Genomic DNA, 22,367 nt, shown 5'->3' on the forward strand with positions numbered 1-22,367 from the left:
AGTCCACACAGAAGTTAATGTGGTCCGTGATGCACTCTGTGAGCCCGTCGACGTCCTCTCCGTGCGGCTCACAGAGTGCAGACCAATCAGTAGCCTCAAAGCAATCCTGCAGTGCCTCGTAAGTCTCCCCAGACCATCTACTCACGGTCCGCTTGGTCACAGGCTGACTCTTCACCAGCGGCACATAACAGGAGCTGAGGTGAACCAAGTTGTGGTCTGACCTACCCAGAGGGGAGAGGGGGGAGCAGATGTATGCGTCCTTAACATTAGCATACAGCAGGTCCAGTGTTCTTTCCTCTCTGGTGGGACAGTCCACATACTGCGTGAAGTGTGGTAGTGCCTTGGCCATAGCAACATGGTTAAAGTCACCTGATATGGCGATAAAGGCACTCGGGTGTTGCGTCTGGAGACGTGCTGTTGTTGAATAAATGACGTCACTTGCCGACGTCGGGTTGGCAGAGGGGGGAATGTAGACAGTCACGATAATGGCATGCGAATACTCGCGTGGTAAATAATATGGCCTGAGTCCGACAGCCAACAGCTCAATGTCCGGGCAACAGGCACGTTCCTTGATGGTAATGTGACCAGGGTTACACCAGCGGTTATTAACTAGCACCGCGAGCCCACCTCCTTTGCGCTTACCACTCTCGGTGCAGCCCCGGTCGGCCCGAACAGTCTGGAAGCCATCGATGGAAACATGGTCATCCGGGATGTCCTGGTGTAGCCATGTCTCTGAAAAGCACATTAGACTACACTCCCGGTACTCCCTCTGACTCCTGGCTAGTGCTGTTAGCTCGTCCATCTTATTCGCCAGACGGAGACGCAGCTTATATCCCTTCTTCTCCATAAGCCTCCGCCGTCTCTCCCTCGCTTTCCCCGTGCGCTGGTTAATTCCCCCTCTGCAACCCCTGTGCGTCCGTCTCCAAAGCTCTTCAGGGATGTTCTTTGTCCTGGTCGCCATGCCGACCGGCTGCAGCGCGATCAGCTGATCCCGGGTGTAAACAAAGCGGCCATGCTGCATCGCCGCGGCGGACACGGGGAGTGAGTGAAAGTAGCGCTTTCACGGCGAAAAACAGACCAAAACTCTCTCTACTCGCATGTTTCGAGAGGGCACAGCTTCCCTAAATTGACTCGTCAAAATAAAGAAACTATTAAAAAGGTAAAGAAAAGTTACGAGCAAAAACGAAAGAACACGAACGGGAGCTGCTGTAACAGGCAGCATGCACGTTCGCGCATGCGCACATATGTCCAAGTGGAGATGAGAGATCAAGTCCTGCATCGTCAATTTTACTTATTTTATTTGTTTGTTTGTTTAGTAAAACAACACATTGTAAATATAACAGTTATTCCTTCTTCTGTCTGAGTTTATTCTTTACATTCTTGAAAGTGTGGTGTGTTTTTTGTATCACAGTAATACATTAAAAACACAAATAACACTAAAAACTCAAATAATAAAGCCATTAATGAATAATTCAGTGAGTTTATATAAAATGTATTTTTATTGTTTCTAGTCTGCCTGTCTGCGTTTTCTTTAGTCCAAAGACAGCAGAGCAAACTCACTGAAACAGCTGCGTTCACAGTTTCTCTCTGCTTTGTAGAAATTCATATGAGCGCTGTTTTGGCTTTTTTGATGTGAATATTAATTTTTAGGAGAGAGCTCATGATTTTGTAGCCAGAGGTTCGTTTTGGTCTCAACATGGGAGAATCTGCTAAATGTGTGTGCTGTTTAGAGAATGTGTGTGTGAGCATTAGGTGGCAGAGACACGTCCGATTTGAATTCCGATCTGAGCGTCACATTAAGGTCATGAATCTGATACGCATGCGATCTAGGACCACATATGAAAGGGGCTCAGGTCGGATTTGAAAAGATCAGATTTATGTCCACACAGCCCTGAAAACATCAGGTCTGAGTCACATTAGGGCAAAAATCTAATTTATACCTCTTCAACCTGGTAATGTGAACGTGGCCCAAAGACAGCAGTGAAAAATGTCTTGGCTGCAGCAGACAGTGTGTGTTTGTGGAGGTCTTGAGGGGGTGATGTCATCAGTGATTATAGCTTTTAACAGGAAAATGTTGTGGTAATTATTAGATATGATCACTGAAAAAACTCTGGAAAATTAGGAATTGCAAATGAACAGTGTTGGAAATTTTTTACTGACTGAGTGTCTCTTCAAACCTTCTGTAGTTTGAAATGCTGCAGAGTCACATGTGGACAGATGAGCACTGTAACAAACTGAGGCCACACATGAAAGACACTTACACCCTGTAATATTATTCATAAACAACTTTATTCCTATGCAAGACATTTTATTTCTCATATGTTGGCTGTAAAACAAAGTATTTTAAATTAATATCCCAACTTTACACTTTACTGAACTAATACCAATATTTCCAGGACATTTTATACATTTTTGCAGAAACCATCAAATATAATTTGTTACTTTCAATAGAAAACTGACATTTATATTAAACTTACTGACTTAATTCTTCTCATATTTCTTTCTTTTTTTTGTACAGATTTTATTGGTCGGTTTCACGTGAAGAACAAAATAAAACGTCTGCGTTTCAGTTTCTGCTGAATCTGAGTGCAGCAGCAGCAGCAGAGAGTGATTCAGCTACAGGACAGAGATTCACTGAACTGCTGACATCTGTGTGCAGCTACTCAACCTTCCCTTTTGATCAATACGATCCTGAATCTCTGTGTGACTTCCTGCTGGATCTGTGCTCATATGTGAAGAACTATGAGACTCAGACAGGCAGGACTGTTCTTCCAGGATTACAGCCAGTTTACCAGTCGGCTCCTGCAGTCTGGATCATAGACCTCTCAGAGAGAAAGAGCTCCCTCTTCCTAGAAGTGCTGAAACTCCAAACAGAGAAGAAACCAGTAGAGCTGAGAGGCTGGCCAGATGAAGAGAGTGAAGTGAGGAGTTTCCTTCAGTGTCTGCCCTACATCTCCCAGCTGAGGTGAGTGTGAAGTCTTTCTATGTACTACAGAGGGGCACCATGAAGCAGGATCACAGGTTAGCAGGATAACTTTGGGTATAACTCAGGCCTGTGGATTCCACAAGGATGATTCTCTTTAAGGTTTTTATTTATTTATTTATTTTTCTAGAATTTTTACCCATTTTCCCCAATTGTATTTATGCAAAGCACCACTTTCAGGAAGCACCAAAGGCTACTTCAGTTCTAGCAGCACCAGTGACATGTCCAGATCAGTTTTAAAGGGGGGGCTGCATGTGGGTCAAATCAGATGAGGGGACATCTGGGAACAACCCCTGGGCTGTGTGCAGACAGAAAGAAAGAGAGATGAGCGGAGTTAGAGAGCAAGTTCTTTTTCTTGTAGTCTAAGTCCATCGTAAAGCTTCGAAGTTTGAGTACCCCCCCCCCCCACAGTAACAGTGAGGAGCTGTAAATAAATTAGAAAATAAATAAATAAATGTTTTTTCCATCATCTTTACCAGGATGTACTGTAACTGCGTTCTAAATAAATTCTGAATTTGTTACTTTTTATGTGCTGTATCTGAGTATAATGCTGTCTACTTTCAGGACAGTGTATTCAGGGTTCAGCCATCACTACTTCAAGTATTTTTCCAACCCTGTTCACAGCACTTTAAACCAAGGCATACCTGTTGGACATCGCCAGCATATTAAGCTTATTTTAGACATTCCTGCTCTCACGTGTAAAGAAAGATACGATTTCAGATTTTTTTCTGTCTTGAGCTTGAATATTATGAGTTTGGGTCAAGTAGCAAGTCCAAGTCTCCAACTGCAGGTGGTTTTCTTACTTCAGTGAATGACGTCCAATCCGCAGTCATGGTGGCATTACTGGTTTAGATTTATGGTGTTGATTTAATCAGGTTCTCAGAAGTTTTGTTGACTGTACTGCAGAGTTTATGCACTGCTGAGCCTTTCCTCACAGCTGCACTGTAACACTAAGTAAGTACAGTATGCAGAGAGATCTGTAAAGACAGACTTGCTCTGAAACAGATGCTGAACACGTGCCAAGGCCACCTGGGCAGTGAAGGAAATGAATTGATTGATTTGTTAATGAAATAGCGAGTAGATGACCAAACAGAGCATTATGTAGAATTCACAGAGAAATAGTCTGTATGACAACCTCTGTTACAGCATTTAATATAAAATCAGTGGATAGCATCAGTGCTCACTCTGTAGTCTGTAAAATATCTGGAGCCTTACAGGACCTTAACAGAACTTACATGGAGTACCTTGTAACTTTTGGTCATGAGGACCATTTATTTCAGGCTGTCTTCAGTCTGATAATGAAGACACATCTGAGCTGTTTTAGATCACCTCATTGTAATGATTGTAATCTAACTGTACGCCACAGAAGTCCTTGTCAGATTTTCCTCTATGCGTTTAAATTCAGTAGCATGAAGATTCAGACATTAGTGCTGCACACATATGCATGAAAACACAAATAACACAATACATGTAAGTTATCATCATTGTTTACTATGTCAAGCTTTACATGAGCCGACAGCTGCTTGTGATTATGGAGATGAGGTTGTTTAAACCCACTATTAACTGATATAATTACTGTCAGTCTAATGACCAAACTTGAGTGCTGTTCCCCTCCAACCAATGTTCTTGCCTGAGAAACTATAGCAAAAGCTGGCCATTGACATCCTAGAGCCCTCTGAGACAAGTGCATGGCTTTGCTGATATGCCATCGTTTTAGTTCATTACTAGTGTTAGAGGCTCGAGTTTGGCTTCTTAGCAAACAGAACTAGAAAAGATCTCATCGTTTTCCTCTCCACCATCTTTCAGTAGACATGGCAGCTCAGAGTCTGTTTTACCAGCTAACTCAGCAGTTTAGTGCGGGGGTCTTTGCTGAATTCTTGGCTGACTGTGGCGTCATGCAGCACAGAGGGTCTGTGGTGTGAAGTGTGGTGCATAAGTATCTGCTTTTCATGATGGTGTGAGAGTGAACACACACTTCCATGAACCAAAGGCAGACCCAGAATTCAGTAAGACAAAACTATCTAGAAGAAAGTTGCAGCAACACATACAGCACATACTGGACGATGGTGGGAGATGGACTTCATGCCACTTAGCTGTGTGTTCACCTCCTGCTGAAAACCCAAATTTATAGCTCCTCACCTTTTACAATGGACCTATTACAGTATTACAGATTAATTTCTGACTGAATTAGCTGCACCAACATGTGGAGTTGATGGATTTTCATGAAGTTGTGAGGTTGGTGGACTTTGTGCTGCTAACTGCTGTTATACCTGGTATCAGCTTTGTTATGTGAAAAAATAATTAATGCAAACTTTCTGTGCAAACATTGAGACAGTTACATTGGAGGAATCATTATTTTATTTATTTTATAAAAAGTGAGGATAGACAATTCTGACACTTCTGTATTTGATGCTTTGAAAGTCACCATAGCAGCAGAGGTGTTTACAAATGTTAACACAGACAAAGTCCTTTATATTTTCTCTGATGTGCAGGACTCACTGTTTTCATGTTTGTCTTTAGCGTTTGAAACAGTCACTAGAAGCCATAAGAGTAGAAGCCACAGACAGTGTTTAAAGTAAGTTAATGTCAATGAAAAGGTCAGAAAGTGTTGATCATAACACGGTTTATATCCCTCAGTTCCTCAGCCTGTAGATGGACATGCAGACTTTCTTTAAAAGAGTCAGCAGCTCCACAGAAAGTCAGTCAGGTTAGAAGACGGCAGTTCAAATAAAAATGTAACAGTTCAGTCTCTCAGTAAGCCCTGATTTCTTGTACATCTGAGTTTTTTATGCCCAAGTGGAGATGAGAGATCCAGTCCTGCATCGTCACTTTTACTCATTTTATTTGTTTGTTTGTTTAGTAAAACAACACATTGTAAATATAACAGTTATTCCTTCTTCTGTCTGAGTTTATTCTTTACATTCTTGAAAGTGTTGTGTGATTTTTGTATCACAGTAATACATTAAAAAACACAAATAACTCTAAAAACTCAAATAATAAAGCCATTAATGAATAATTCAGTGAGTTTATATAAAATGTATTTTTATTGTTTCTAGTCTGCCTGTCTGCGTTTTCTTTAGTCCAAAGACAGCAGAGCAAACTCACTGAAACAGCTGCGTTCACAGTTTCTCTCTGCTTTGTAGAAATTCATATGAGCGCTGTTTTGGCTTTTTTGATGTGAATATTAATTTTTAGGAGAGAGCTCATGATTTTGTAGCCAGAGGTTCGTTTTGCTCTCAACATGGGAGAATCTGCTAAATGTGTGTGCTGTTTAGAGAATGTGTGTGTGAGCATTAGGTGGCAGAGACACGTCCGACTTGAATTCCGATCTGAGCGTCACGTTAAGGTCATGAATCTGATACGCATCCGATCTAGGACCACATATGAAAGGGGCTCAGGTCGGATTTGAAAAGATCAGATTTACGTCCACACAGCCCTGAAAACATCAGGTCTGAGTCGCATTAGGGCAAAAAATCTAATTTATACCTCTTCAACCTGGTAATGTGAACGTGGCCCAAAGACAGCAGTGAAAAATGTCTTGGCTGCAGCAGACAGTGTGTGTTTGTGGAGGTCTTGAGGGGGTGATGTAATCAGTGATTATAGCTTTTAACAGGAAAATGTTGTGGTAATTATTAGATATGATCACTGAAAAAAATCTGGAAAATTAGGAATTACAAATGAACAGTGCTGGAAATTTTTTACTGACTGAGTGTCTCTTCAAACCTTCTGTAGTTTGAAATGCTGCAGAGTCACATGTGGACAGATGAGCACTGTAACAAACTGAGGCCACACATGAAAGACACTTACACCCTGTAATATTATTCATAAACAACTTTATTCTTATACAAGACATTTTATTTCTTTTGCTTTTAAAATTAATGTCCCAATTTTACACTTTACTGAACTAATACCAATATTTCCAGGACATTTTATACATTTTTGCAGAAACCATCAAATATAATTTGTTGCTTTCAATAGAAAACTGACATTTATATTAAACTTACTGACTTAATTCTTCTCATTTTTCTTTCTTTTTGATGTCATGAAGAATCAGACATTAGTGCTGTACACATGTGCATGAAAACACAAATAACACAATAAATGAAAGTTATCATCATTGTTTACTCTAGTCTGAGGCAATGAGGTACAACATAGGCTTCCTCACTCGTCCTCACAGCTAATGTGCCAACTCCTTTTAATGTTTAGCCCAGGTTTTATGCCACGAAAGGCAGACCCAGAATTCAGTAAGACAAAACTCTTCAGAAGAAAGTTGCAGCAGCACATACAGCACATACTGGACGATGGTGGGAGATGGACTTCATGCTACTTAGCTGTGGGTTCACTTCCTGCTGAAAACCCAAATCTGTAGCTCCTCACCTTTTACAATGGACCTATTACAGTATTACAGATTAATTTCTGACTGAATTAGCTGCACCAACATGTGGAGTTGATGGATTTTCATGAAGTTGCGAGGTTGTGCTGCTAACTGCTGTTGTAAAATAATAAATAAGGCAAAGTTTCTGTGAAAACATTGAGACAGTTACATTGGAGGAATCAATATTTTATTTATTTAATTTACAAAAAGTGTGGATGGGATTTAATTCTGACTCTCATGTATTTGATGCATTGCGGTGTTTACAGATGGTAACGTAGACAGTGCTTTATATTTTCACTGATGTAGAGGACTCACTTTTTTCGTGTCCTTGTTAAGGAATTTGTTTAATTTTTCCATGACTTGTGCTTATGTGAAAAATGTAGGAATTTCATTTCATTTTCAATTTTGGAAGATATTTGCACAGATGTTTGGAGAAAGAAATGGCAAAAGGAGGTTTGCATTTACATTTTATTGTTTTAACGTTAATTTCTATTTAGGCTGGATTTGCCTCCCATATTTATGCACCTGCATATGTATCCTTTATATCTTTGTGTAATGTCAAGGAAACACTGAATGATGCGCATGCGCAGTGGAAAAACAGCACATGAATTCCGATCTGAGCGTCACATTAAGGTCACGAATCGGATACGCATCCGATCTAGTACCACATATGAAAGTGGCTCAAGTCGGATTTGAAAAGATCAGATTTGCATAACTTCAGATCTCAGACATCAGAGTCGCATTAGGGCAAAAAATCAGATTTGAACCTCTTCAACCAGATAATATGAACGTAGCAGCAGTGAAAAATGTCTTGGCTGCAGCAGACAGTGTGTGTTTGTGGAGGTTTTGAGGGGGTGATGTAATCAGTCATTATAGCTTTTAACAGGAAAATGTTGTGGTAATTATTAGATATGTTTAAATGTACCATACCCTCTATACCCTCACTCTCGTACTCCCGCCCACCCGACAGGGCTGGGTTGGTTCGCTCTGAACACTCAGGTGATCTTGACAACCAGGCAGAGGTCCAAAAAAGATTCATTGGACTTACCTGGGTGAAGAGAACACGTCGGAAGTCACCATTTGAAAGGACCGGCCGTTTTTGGTCCGTTCATGAAGAGGAACCAGAGAGTGGATCACCTGTCCTGTGGAAAGTCTCAGTTGCAGCGGGAGCGCTCGGTGCAGGAAGACAGAACGACTCTCGTAATCAATCAAAGAGTTTATTAAGTCTTCTGCACACAGAAAGAAGGGCACTCCTTCCTTTATAAAACACGTCCTGCCCTGTTGCGTACAAGCAAACAGGGTGGACCCAAATAAGTTGTCTAACAGTCATGAAATGCTAAGCTGACACTCACGGACCACCGGAACTGCCCAAAGGAGGGGGTCTTCTGCTCTGTGTACGACAATCTTACCTACAAAAGAGAACAAATGGTTCTGGACAGAATGTTGTTCCGATAAGAGGAGCAAGTTGTTTGTGCAAACTGCCAAGGACAGTAGATATGCTTGCTGCAAAGTCTGCTTAGAGCAGAGTTAGAGCAGAGTTAACCCTTTCAATCACTGAAAAAATGAACAGTGCTGGAAAGTTTTTACTGACTGAGTGTCTCTTCAAACCTTTTGTAGTTTGAAATGCTGCAGAGTCACATGTGGACAGATGAGCACTGTAACAAACTGAGGCCACACATGAAAGACACTTACACCCTGTAATATTATTCATAAACAACTTTATTCTTATGCATTTTATTTCTCGTATGTTGGCTGTAAAACAAAGCTTTTTAAATTAATATCCCAACTTTACACTTTACTGAACTAATATCAATATTTCCAGGACATTTTATACATTTTTGCAGAAACTATCAAACTATCAAATATAATTTGTTGCTTTCAATAGAAAACTGACATTTATATTAAACTTACCGACTTAATTCTTCTCATATTTCTGTTTTGTTTTTTGTACAGACTTTCTCAGTCTGTTTCACATGAAGAACAGAAGAAAAAGTCTGCATTTCAGTTTCTGCTGAATCTGAGTGTCGCAGCAGCAGCAGAGAGTGATTCAGCTACAGGACAGAGATTCACTGAACTGCTGAGATCTGTGTGCAGCTACTCAACCTTCCCTTTTGATAAAGATTATATGGATTATTATCCTGAATATCAGTGGATCTTCCTGCTGGATCTGTACTCTTATGTGAAGAACTATGAGGCTCAGACAGGCAGGACTGTTCTTCCAGCATTACAGCCAGTTTACCTATCAGCTCCTGCAGTCTGGATCATAGACCTCTCAGAGAGAAAGAGCTCCCTCTTCCTAGAAGTGCTGAAACTCCAAACAGAGAAGAAACCAGTAGAGCTGTGGGGCTGGTCAGATGAAGAGAGTGAAGTGAGGAGTTTCCTTCAGTGTCTGCCCTACATCTCCCAGCTGAGGTGAGTGTGAAGTCTTTCTATGTACTACAGAGGGGCACCATGAAGCAGGATTACAGGTTAGCAGGCTAACTTTGGGTTTAACTCAGGCCTGTGGATTCCACAAGGATGACTGTTTTATTTTAATTAATTAATTAGTTTTATAATTTCCTCCCCTATTTAGTCGTCTCCAATTCCACAATAATATATGATACTACCAACGCTAGGAGGGTGAAGGCTAGCCCAGGCTGAGACCTGTGAAGCAGCACCACATCTTTTCAAACTGCTGCTAACTCAGCGTCATTGTACAGCTGAACGCTGGACACAGTAACATGGACACAGTGTCATTAATGCAAAGCACCACTTTCAGGAAGCACCAAAGGCTACTTCAGTTCTAGCAGCACCAGTGACATGTCCAGATCAGTTTTAAAGGAGGGTTACAAGTGGGTCAAAATATCAGATGGGGGGACATTTTACTTTACAAATAAATAAATAAATGTTTTTCCATGAGCTTTATGCATTCTATATATATTCTGAATTTGTTACTTCTGCTGTGCTGTATCTGAGTATAATGCTGTCTACTTTCAGGACAGTGTATTCAGTGTTCAGCCATCACTACTTCTTCAAGTATTTTTCCAACCCTGTTCACGGCACTTTAGTTCTGTGTTCCGTGTTCAGTTTAGTTTAGGCACTTTAACTCAGCAGTTTAGTTCGGGGGTCCTTGCTGAATTCTTGGCTCACTGTGGCATCATGCAGCACAGAGGGTCTGTGATGTGAAGTGTGGTGCATAAGTATCTGCTTTTCATGGTGATGTGAGAGTGAACACACACTTCCATGAACCACAGGCAGACCCAGAATTCAGTAAGACAAAACTATCTAGAAGAAAGTTGCAGCAACACATACAGCACATACTGGACGATGGTGGGAGATGCCACTTAGCTGTGGGGGTAACACTTTATGTGAAGGCCACCTACATAAGAGCTTAATGATGCATTCATAAGCACTGAATAATGTGTTTATGAAGCACTACTTGAACATTTATTAAATCCGTATGTCGGTTCTCGCAACCTGACATAAGACATTTTATGAAATAGATGACATTGCACTGACATAATAAGAATAAACGTTGAACTTATTTACATTACTAAGCATATTTAAAACACTATACATAACCATTTGTCTTCTTCTTGTCAGCATTCTTAAGACGATATTGTATTGATATCAGGTGAAATGTGCCTGGAAACCACCCCCTCTTCCCTCCATGGCATGGATAAGATGATTGATGCAATTTTATTTTTTGTGTTTTTATGTTTAGTGATGTAAATAAGTTCAATGTTTATTCTTATTATGTCAGTGCAATGTCATTTATTTCATAAAACATCTTATGTCAGGTTGCGAGAACCGACATAAGCACTTAATAAATGTTCAAGTAGTGGTTCATAAACACATTATTCAGTGCTTATGAAAGTGTTATGAAGCCCTTATGAAGGTAGCCTTCAAATAAAGTGTTACCGCTGTGGGTTCACTTCCTGCTGAAAACCCAAATTTGTAGCTCCTCACCTTTTACAATGGACCTATTACAGTATTACAGATTAATTTCTGACTGAATTAGCTGCACCAACATGTGGAGTTAATGGATTTTCATGAAGTTGTGAGGTTGGTGGACTTTGTGCTGCTAACTGCTGTTATACCTGGTATCAGCTTTGTTATGTGAAAAAATAATTAATGCAAACTTTCTGTGTAAACATTGAGACAGTAACATTGGAGGAATCATTATTTTATTTATTTTATAAAAAGTGAGGATAGACAATTCTGACACTTCTGTATTTGATGCTTTGAAAGTCACCATAGCAGCAGAGGTGTTTACAAATGTAGACAAAGTCCTTTATATTTTCTCTGATGTACAGGACTCCCTGTTTTAATGTCCTTTTTAAGGAATTTGATTATTGTTTCCATGAAGGATATTCATAATGTAATTAATAATGTAATTAATAATGATATTGATGACGTTATTTTCATGTTTGTCTTTAGTGTTTGATACAGTCACTAGAAACCATATCAGTAGAAGCCACAGACAGTGTTTAAAGTAAGTTAATGTCAATGAAAGGGTCAGAAAGTGTTGATCATAACACGGTTTATATCCCTCAGTTCCTCAGCCTGTAGATGGACATGCAGACTTTCTTTGAGAATCAGCAGCTCCACAGAAAGTCAGTCAGGTTAGAAGATGGCAGTTCAAATAAAAATGTAACAGTTCGATCTCTCAGATGTGTTGAACATCTGAGTTTATTATATAATTAAAAACTGTGTTACTAAACAGGCGAGGAGATCGAGAGAAGAAAGCTGAGTGGAAGTGACTGACACTGAATATTTGTACTGCTTGATTTCTTCCTGTTGTAAGTAGATGAACAACATTAAGGTCGTATTAGATCCGTGTATAAAATAAGATATTAATAGATTATCTGTGGGCCAGCTACGCCACATAGTGTTCTTATGCTTGTTACATTAGTAAACGCCACTGCTGCTGTAATGTTTTCCTACTACAACTTCCACTGTGTCACATACAGACCTGTAAAAATTACTGTGTTTTATTCTGCTGTTACATACTGAGTGTATGTGCAGGAGAAGTGTGTGTATGAGATGTTCAGGTGAGTGAACAGACGAGTAGCTGCCTTCTCCGTTTCTTCCTGTGTCTTTATGTTTTCCTGTAAAATGAAACTGTCTCTGACATTCCAGTCTGGATTTGATGCCGGTGCTAGATAGAGACTTGGGAATAGACGAGAACCAACCGTCCATTTCAATGCTGTTTTTAACATTCCCTCATTGACTTGCTCTCATCATTTCTGTCTCAGGGAATACCTGATTCCATCTTGAGCTTTAGCTTAAGTGAAGTCTGTTAGATGACTTTTGTCCAGGAACCACTGCAAACTGGTGAAAGACCCTTTTCAATCTTACAATAGCAGGCGAGGCTGTTTATAAGGTAGAGTAATTACATATATGTAAATATATAATACTTTAAAATTTTAATATTTAAATGTTCTGTCACTTTATTGCCTGTTAGCTTAATAGCTAAGGGCTATCCAGCCAGCAGCAACACAAAAGAAGAGCAATGCACCAAAATTCTCTTTCTAAACCTGAAGCTCAAGTCAGACAAAGAAACCAATCACGTTCCTCTTATTTAAGGACTTGTGAGTGGTTATCCATGCGTTCACGTTGTTCCAGCTAGTCTGTTGTAATTCTCTTTACATGGGAATCAGTCAGTCATCAGTTTCTGACCTCCAGCAGGTTCAGAATGCAGCCACAGTGTTCCTGACTGGCCAGGAGAGGGCAGTATTTGGTCCTCTAACAAACTTTCCTTGTAAATATTCCACTGTCAGATTGAGGTCTAAAGGGGGTCATGCTTCCTCTGTTTTCCTCAACACTGTGGAACTGTTTGCTCCTTTTTGTCAGGTCCTCTCCTGCTTCTTAAATCTCACTTTTAAATCTCAGCCCCAAAAGTTCTAAAGTAAAATAGTTCAATATCTCAGTTTAACTGTATTTAAAAGTATTTAATATTTATAATGAATGTATTTTTCTGTGTGTTTGTTTGTATATCTGGGCACTTGATCTCGACTGTTTGTCACCAAGTCCTTTTATTTTTCTGTCATTCTTAAACGGGGATGTCAAACACGCAACATTCATTTCATGTTAAATCACTTGAGGTAAGGAGGCTTAGACAACTCAGCTCATCACAGGACTAAGGCCAGTCGTATAAGATGGAAGAGAGTATCGATTTCTTTCATTGTGTTTTTTATGTGAAGATATAATCTTTGTTCATTTGTAATTTTGAGCTGTCAGTTCGTGTTTTTGAATTTTCTAAACTGGTCCTTTCAGTCATTTCAGTATTTCTGCTCTGTCTCTGTTTCTGTTTCATATTGTGTGTATTTCTGTGTTTTAACAGATTTTGTGAGGAGTCTGAAGACAATATGTCATCGTTGGAGTTTCTGCTGAGTCTGAGTGCTAAAGTGTCAGAGTGTGATACAGATACAACACAGAGTTTCACTGAGCTGCTGACGTCTATGTGCAGTGAGAGAGTCTTCCCCTTTGATGATGATGATGATGATGATGAGGAGGATTTTAGTGGCCCTCTGTGTGACTTCCTGCTGGATCTGTTCTCACATGTGAAGAACTATGAGACTCAGACAGGCAGGACTGTTCTTCCAGCATTACAGCCAGTTTACCAGTCAGCTGCTGCAGTCTGGATCATAGACCTCTCAGGGAGAAAGAGCTCCCTCTTCCTAGAAGTGCTGAAACTCCAAACAGAGAAGAAACCAGTAAAGCTGACAGGCTGGCCAGATGAAGAGAGTGAAGTGAGGAGTTTCCTTCAGTGTCTGCCCTACATCTCCCAGCTGAGGTGAGTGTGTCTGTCTGTTTACTTTGTTTACCCTCAAATCAGCCATAATTTTGACAAATCTTATTAAAGTAGAACTTTAAATCCAAGAATGTGGAAAAAAAAATATACAGTATAAAATTGAAATATTTTGAGTTCATAACATTATCAACACAGAGGCTACAAATTTGAGATTTTATTCTTTAATTATGATTTTTAACATGTGCTTAACCCTTTGTCAGACAAATAAGATTACCCAAAATGCACTTCTGTCTTAATCCATGGGATGGCACTGCTCTATTTCTGGTGACATCAAGGTTTCTGTCAGTGGACGCATTATAACAGTTAGCCTTTGTAGTGTCTAACACGCTTGTCCTTGTAACTCGGGGCGAGGTAGCGGACGCATGTGCGGAGGTAGGCGACTTTTATTGACAGCAAATTCGGAATCAGGGTCATAACGGTCCCAATACGTAACAGAGAACGTGGGGTAGACATGATATAAACCAGAATCCAAATTAAACACAGAGAGGGATTCAAACAACAGTACATACAACTACAAAGACCAAGACATCCAACAAAGATCAATACAATGAACCAGGGCAAGGACAAAGACCAGCCAACACAACGTTCAAACTCAGGGCTTAAATACAGCAGGGATAATGAGGGACAGGTGGAAAACAGGTGGAGACAATCAGGAGAGGAGTTTCAAAACAAGGTCCTGGACTAAACCAAATAAAAACGCACATGGGCAAAACCAAAACATGAACACATGGACTGGGAGGGGCCAATCATGACAGTCCTGCACTCAGGAGAACAGGGTTTAATCCCAACCTTGAGACAGGAATCAGAAACACCACAATAATTTACCAGTAAGAGCTGCAGGATGAGACTTCTAGCATTGGTTTCACTTACTATTGCAAATTTACTTTAGATGAAAGATTTGTTAAATATTTAAGGATAAAGGCTGGAATTTTTATGGTGGTTTGTCTACAGTGCTGTTTTTCTTTAGTGATGAAAAAACTGATGAAAAAAATCTAAAGGCCACTGCAAACCAGACGCCTCTCTGTAGTTTTTAGTAAAGGTACACAGACGGTTACTGACACTTGGTGACTGCATTCTATTATATTTAGATAGAGGCAGTTTCTTAAGCATCCATGCATCTGTTACACAGTAAAAGGCTCACAAAACATTCTGACTTTTTAGGTTCAAAGTCTATGAAGAGTTATAGACCAGTTCTGAGCCCCAAAGCAGCCTGATATTGTTTTTAAACTTTAAAATTATAATTTAATGTAAAATAATGTCTTATCAATTATATGGAGTGGTCAGTGTGTCTTCCAGTGTTAAATCTCACCATGAGACTGTGGGCGTGACCTCATCGGTTACAGTAACCAAATATCAATAATCTTATTGGCAGTTGAGTTCATGCAGAATCAGAGGAAGGATGTACATCAGTGGTTTGATGCGTCAGCGTATATAATGTCCTCTCTTTCCTCATTATAGCACCGTGTGACGTTCTGTTTGATGTAAATGAGCATAAATAAAAAATAAAATAAAAAAGCTAAATCGTTTTGCATGATGTCCTCAGTCACGTCACATATACACTGCCCAAAGTTTCTGCACACCCAACTTAAAACATCTTCCTGCGTCTCTGAGTGCGCCTCTGACTGGATGTGACACATGTATAGACTGTTTTTGTTGTTGTTGTAAACAGAAATGTAAATAAATTCTCTTGTAAGCAAATAGAAAAATACAGTATTACAAATGCACCATTTACTACCATGCAAAATAAAAATAAATGAACTACTAACAGCTGCTTCCATCAGAACTACAGACACATGTTTGTGCACTGAAAGGCTGAGAAACAGTCAGTTTGTTTATTTATATATTAATTTAACTTTGTTAGTTATCAGATATGTTTGTTGTGACAGTAGAAATTCCTACTGTACTGAGTGTGAGAACTGTACTAATATTTAATGAATTTTACAGGCTTGTAGTTCAGGATGGAGGAGGTTTTGAGCTGTGCACATGAATGTTGTGTAATTGGCTGTTTAGTCTCATGGTTAAGTTACTTCACCTACCGCTGCATGTATGAAGTAATTTGATCAGTTCTGTCATCACAGGCCTGGTTTACAGCAGTATGAACCACATATTGTTGTTTACAGTAAGTTAATATCAGTGAAAATGGTGTTGATTATAACAATTTCATTTCCCTCAATTCCTCAACATGCTGGTGTAAATTAGAAGGCGGCAGCTCTGCAGAAGGCCAGTCAGATGAGAAGATTTTTGCCAGTTCAAACAAAACAAAATGAATTGATTGGTCTTTCATTGATTGTTGAGTTCTTGTAAATTCATTCTTTCATTTAATCATCATCTGACCCGCTTATCCTTCTGGGTCACAGGGGGTTCTGGAGCCAATCCCTGAGAAACCGTTCTCAGGATATTCTTTTTCTATATACACTCCTGGAAGTGAGCCTTGTACATTGAAGATCACATCAGTGCTATATCATGAGATATAGAAGATTTGGCAAAGAAAAATGTGTGCTTCTCTGAGTCATTCAGACACACACAGGTCAAATCAGATCAAATTTATTTGTATTTAGTTGTATTTTTACAACTGTTGTCACAAAGCAGCTTCACAGAATTCCAGTAAAGACACATTTTTTACATGAATGTAAAAACCCTCAGGTGAGCAAGCCAGGGGTGACAGTAGCAAGGACAAACTCCCTCAGAGCTGAGGAAGAAACCTTGGGAGGAACCAGGCTCACCAGGGGGGCACCCATCCTCCTCTGGTCAAACTACCTACAAGTGATTATACTACTAATATTAATAGTAATAGTATTAGTAGTAGTCATAGATAGGAGTCTATGAAAGCATCAGTGTAGCTGGGGCTGGGCAGCTGGTCTGAAGCGGGTAGCAGGAGGGCTCGACAGTCTTCAGTGTCCGGCCAGACAGGTGGGCGGTCGTTTACTCGGAAAGAGGCAGGGAATTTTGTTCTGTTTGGGTGTATATAAAAACAGAGAATGTGAACATTTCCCAAGTGTGGTTAACGACTCTGGTAGATCTGACTAACAGCTTAACTAAAAGGAGAGAACCAGAAGGAGACACAGACACAAGGGCACTCTGAAACAGGTGGCATCCCTCCACTCCACCGTCCAGAAACCTGAGTGACCGTGTGCGAGTGGCGGGATGACACCACCAGCGTCTCAGTTGGACCCCTGGACCTTTATCTAAGGGGGAACATTAACTACCCAAAGCTAATCTGAACAAGTGAGTTTTCAGCCTAGATTTGAAGATTGGGACTGAGTCTGAGTCCCGAACATTTTCTGGAAGATCATTGAGAGAGTTTGGAGGCTTGATAAGAAAATGCTCTTCCCTGAGCTGCAGCCTTCTGTGTTCTGGGAACTATTATAAAGCCAGCACTCTGTGATCTGAGTAATTGTGATGGCTCATAATAGGAAACGAGGTCTTGCAGGTACTCAGGAGTGAGCCCGTATAGGGCTTTATATGTCAATAAGGAATTTTGTAATCAATACAGAATTTAACAGGCAGCCAATGAAATTATATTAGCACTGAACTGATATGGTCAAATTTTCTAGTTTTAGTGAAGAGCCTGGCTGCAGCGTTTTGAACTAGTTGAAGTTTGCTTAAATTCCTGCTAGTGCATCCTGACAGTAGTGTGTTACAGTAGTCTAGCCTTGAAGTAATAGAGGCATGTACTAGTGTTTCTGCATCACGCAGGCATTTCTTATCTTGGCAGTGTTGCAAAGACCTGCCATATTACCCCACCTATCTGACTGTCACCTCATTGACCCCTTTCTCTGCCACCGTACACCCTATAACTGCTGCTGCACTCAGCACTTTAACTTTAGACTCATACATTGCACAATGTAAGGTTTACAGGTATGACTGTGTGTGTGTGTGTCTGAGTGAGTAGGAATGCAGGTTTTTATTTTACTTTATTTTGTATTTATCTTATTATAAAACTTATTCCTTGTATGTGAATGTCTGTCTGATACTGTGCACTGTGAACTCCTGTAACCAAAAGCAAATTCCTCGCATGCGTAGCAAACCTGGCCAATAAGGCTTGATTCTGATTCTGATGTAGAAAAGCTGTCCTAGTGATGCTGCCTATGTGTTGATCGAATGATAAATCTGAATCAATTATGACCCCAGGATTTTCTCTGATGTACAGGACTCCCTGTTTTAATGTCCTTTTTAAGGAATTTGATTATTTTTTTCCATGAAGGATGTTAATAATGTAATGAATAATGTTATTGATGACGTTATTTTCATGTTTGTCTTTAGTGTTTGATACAATCACTAGAAACCTTATCAGTAGAAGCCACAGACAGTGTTTAAAGTAAGTTAATGTCAATGAAAAGGTCAGAAAGTGTTGATCATAACACAGTTTATATCCCTCAGTTCCTCAGCCTGTAGATGGACATGCAGACTTTCTTTGAGAATCAGCAGCTCCACAGAAAGTCAGTCAGGTTAGAAGATGGCAGTTTAAATAAAAATGTAACAGTTAAATCTGGTAGCTTATTTCTTGCCACTTTTGGACCCAGAAGGAGAACCTCTGTTTTGTTACTGTTTAGTAGGAGGAAGTTACGTAACATCCAGTCTTTCAGGTCTTTTACACAGTCCTCTTTTCTGTAATCTGTATTTGTCATCAGGCTTGGCTGATATGTACAGTTGAATATCGTCTGCGTAACAATGAAAGTTAATGCAGTGGTTACTTATAACTGTGCCTAACAGTAACAAGTATAGTATGAACAGTAATGGTCCTAAAGTAGAGTCTTGTGGAACTCCAAATCTTACTTTTGAATAATTTGAAGATAAATTGTTTACATTTACGAACTGATAATGTTCTGTTAGGTAAGATAGGAGCCATGATAGAGCTGTCCCTGTGATTACAACCATGTTTTCTAACCTTTCTAGGAAAATATTGTGGTCTATTGTATCGAAAGCTGCGCTGAGGTCAAGTAGCATTAACAGGGATGCGCAGCCTTGATAAGAGGCAAGAAGAAGATCATTAGTTATCTTAACTAGAGCGTCTCAGTGCGGTGAGGTGGCCTGAATCCAGATTGGAATTTTTCATATAGATGGTTTTTATGTTGACATGCACTAAGTTGTTGGGCCACAGCTTTTTCTAAGATCTTAAGATATAAATGGTAAGTTAGAAATAGGCCTGTAATTAGACAATAGACTAGCATCAAGATTTGGTTTCTTGATCAGAGGTTTGATAACTGCTAGTTTAAAAGCTTTGGGTACATGGCCCAGGCCAAGGGATGAGTTTACTATAGTTAAAAGAGCGTTTATAATAACTGGTAGTACTTCTTTGAGTAATTTTGAGGGAATTGCATTGAGTGTGCAGGTTGTAAAATTTCCAGAGTTGATAATCTTCTCCAGTTCTAGCTGTGGGAGTGGGTAAAACGTTTCCAGCCTTTCTTCTTCAACTATGTTATGTTTTATATCAGCCATATCAGATGACAGCCAAGTTGGATTTAATACTGTGGGTTTAATTTTTTGTCTAAAATTGTTTATTTTATTATTTTTAATAATAAAATAAAAACTTAATTGGTGGGAGTCATCAGAATTTGTGGTTTGTAGAATAGCGAGGGGATGTACATGTGTTATGGCTGAGACGTCGCTCCTATGAAATTAGGTAATGGTTGGGGATTGTTGAGGTTTGCAGTAGGATATTAAGCCTGTCTATCTTAAGACCTAATGTCAACATAGACAGGCAGTAGTGTGTAGGCCCTGTTAGATTTTGGGTAATACCAGCAGAAAGTCTAGTATTGAAGTAAATGCCTTTTTAATGGGTCATCTGCCTTCTCAAAATGGATATTAAATATCAATTATTACTTTATCATTGCTCACAGCTAGGTTTGCAGCAAAATCACTGAATTCTCTAAAAAAGTAGGGTCCTAGTGGTCTGTAAATGTTAAATAATTAAAATCCGGTCACAATAAAGAACGCATTTGACATGTGGATGGAAAGAACCTGAAAAAAGTGAAGGTGTCACATTGTTTCTGACTGATGTCTAGGGTATTTGGGTAGATTACACATCATTTTAAAACAGGTGTTGCTGCTATCATCTGAACATGAATTAATATTGATTTTATATTGGTACATCATAGGCTTCCACACTCATCTTTTCAGCTAATGTGCCAACTCCTTTTAATGTTTAGCCCAGGTTTTATGCCACGACTACCTTTGGATGTCCTGTAGTTCTTTAAGGATTAGGTTAAGAGAATCAGTTAAAAGGGTCATAAAGCAACTATGACAGTTGTTAGTAAATACAGTCAGGGTCCAAATGAAACAGCAGTACCGTACAGACGAGCTTTACATGAGCCGACAGCTGCTTGTGATTATGGAGATGAGGTGGATACGTTGTTTAAACCCACTATTAAGTCATATAATTGCTGTCAGTCTAATGACCAAACTTGAGTGCTGTTCCACTCCAACCAATGTCTATGCCTGAAAAACTATAGCAAAAGCTGGCCATTGACATCCTAGAGCCCTCTGAGACAAGTGCATGGCTTTGCTGATATGCCATCGTTTTAGTTCATTACTAGTGTTGGAGGCTCTAGTTTGGCTTCTTCTCAAACAGAACTAGAAAAGATCTCATCGTTTTCCTCTCCACCATCTTTCAGTAGACATGGCAGCTCAGAGTCTGTTTTACCAGCTAACTCAGCAGTTTAGTTCGGGGGTCTTTGCTGAATTCTTGGCTGACTGTGGCATCATGCAGCACAGAGGGTCTGTGATGTGAAGTGTGGTGCATAAGTATCTGCTTTTCATGATGGTGTGAGAGTGAACACACACTTCCATGAACCAAAGGCAGACCCAGAATTCAGTAAGACAAAACTATCTAGAAGAAAGTTGCAGAAACACATACAGCACATACTGGACGATGGTGGGAGATGGACTTCATGCTACTTAGCTGTGTGTTCACTTCCTGCTGAAAACCCAAATTTATAGCTCCTCACCTTTTACAATGGACCTATTACAGTATTACAGATTAATTTCTGACTGAATTAGCTGCACCAACATGTGGAGTTGATGGATTTTCATGAAGTTGTGAGGTTGGTGGACTTTGTGCTGCTAACTGCTGTTATACCTGGTATCAGCTTTGTTATGTGAAAAAATAAATAATGCAAACTTTCTGTGCAAACATTGAGACAGTTACATTGGAGGAATCATTATTTTATTTATTTTATAAAAAGTGAGGATAGACAATTCTGACACTTCTGTATTTGATGCTTTGAAAGTCATCATAGCAGCAGAGGTGTTTACAAATGTTAACGTAGACAAAGTCCTTTATATTTTCTCTGATGTGCAGGACTCACTGTTTTAATGTCCTTTTTAAGGAATTTGATTATTGTTTCCATGAAGGATGTTAATAATGTAATAAATAATGTTATTGATGACGTTATTTTCATGTTTGTCTTTAGTGTTTGATACAGTCACTAGAAACCATATCAGTAGAAGCCACAGACAGTGTTTAAAGTAAGTTAATGTCAATGAAAAGGTCAGAAAGTGTTGATCATAACACAGTTTATATCCCTCAGTTCCTCAGCCTGTAGATGGACATGCAGACTTTCTTTGAGAATCAGCAGCTCCACAGAAAGTCAGTCAGGTTAGAAGATGGCAGTTCAAATAAAAATGTAACAGTTTGATCTCTCAGATGTGTTGAACATCTGAGTTTATTATATAATTAAAAACTGTGTTACTAAACAGGCGAGGAGATCGAGAGAAGAAAGCTGAGTGGAAGTGACTGACACTGAATATTTGTACTGCTTGATTTCTTCCTGTTGTAAGTAGATGAACAACATTAAGGTCGTATTAGATCCGTGTATAAAATAAGATATTAATAGATTATCTGTGGGCCAGCTACGCCACATAGTGTTCTTATGCTTGTTACATTAGTAAACGCCACTGCTGCTGTAATGTTTTCCTACTACAACTTCCACTGTGTCACATACAGACCTGTAAAAATTACTGTGTTTTATTCTGCTGTTACATACTGAGTGTATGTGCAGGAGAAGTGTGTGTATGAGATGTTCAGGTGAGTGAACAGACGAGTAGCTGCCTTCTCCGTTTCTTCCTGTGTCTTTATGTTTTCCTGTAAAATGAAACTGTCTCTGACATTCCCGTCTGGATTTAATGCTGGTGCTAGATAGAGACTTGGGAATAGACGAGAACCAACCGTCCATTTCAATGCTGTTTTTAACATTCCCTCATTGACTTGCTCT

At 39.6% G+C, this 22,367-nt stretch overlaps 1 protein-coding gene across 18 annotated transcripts in view; it reads left to right on the top strand.

Moving 5' to 3' along the window:
* The window catches only part of si:ch211-281l24.3, an 88,805-nt gene that overhangs the window by 41,459 nt on the left and 24,979 nt on the right, over positions 1-22,367 (top strand). For 17 of the 18 annotated variants that reach the window (XM_037532980.1, XM_037532984.1, XM_037532987.1 and 14 more), the window contains 3 exons: positions 2,519-2,965; positions 9,312-9,770; positions 13,684-14,136. In XM_037532980.1, the coding sequence (XP_037388877.1) occupies positions 2,519-2,965; positions 9,312-9,770; positions 13,684-14,136 (1,359 nt within the window). The remainder of the gene's footprint in view (positions 1-2,518; positions 2,966-9,311; positions 9,771-13,683; positions 14,137-22,367) is intronic. The other variant, XM_037532992.1, reaches the window with a different exon arrangement.

The sequence above is a fragment of the Pygocentrus nattereri genome, chromosome 22 (genome assembly GCF_015220715.1).
Source record: "Pygocentrus nattereri isolate fPygNat1 chromosome 22, fPygNat1.pri, whole genome shotgun sequence".
Taxonomy (NCBI): domain Eukaryota; kingdom Metazoa; phylum Chordata; class Actinopteri; order Characiformes; family Serrasalmidae; genus Pygocentrus; species Pygocentrus nattereri.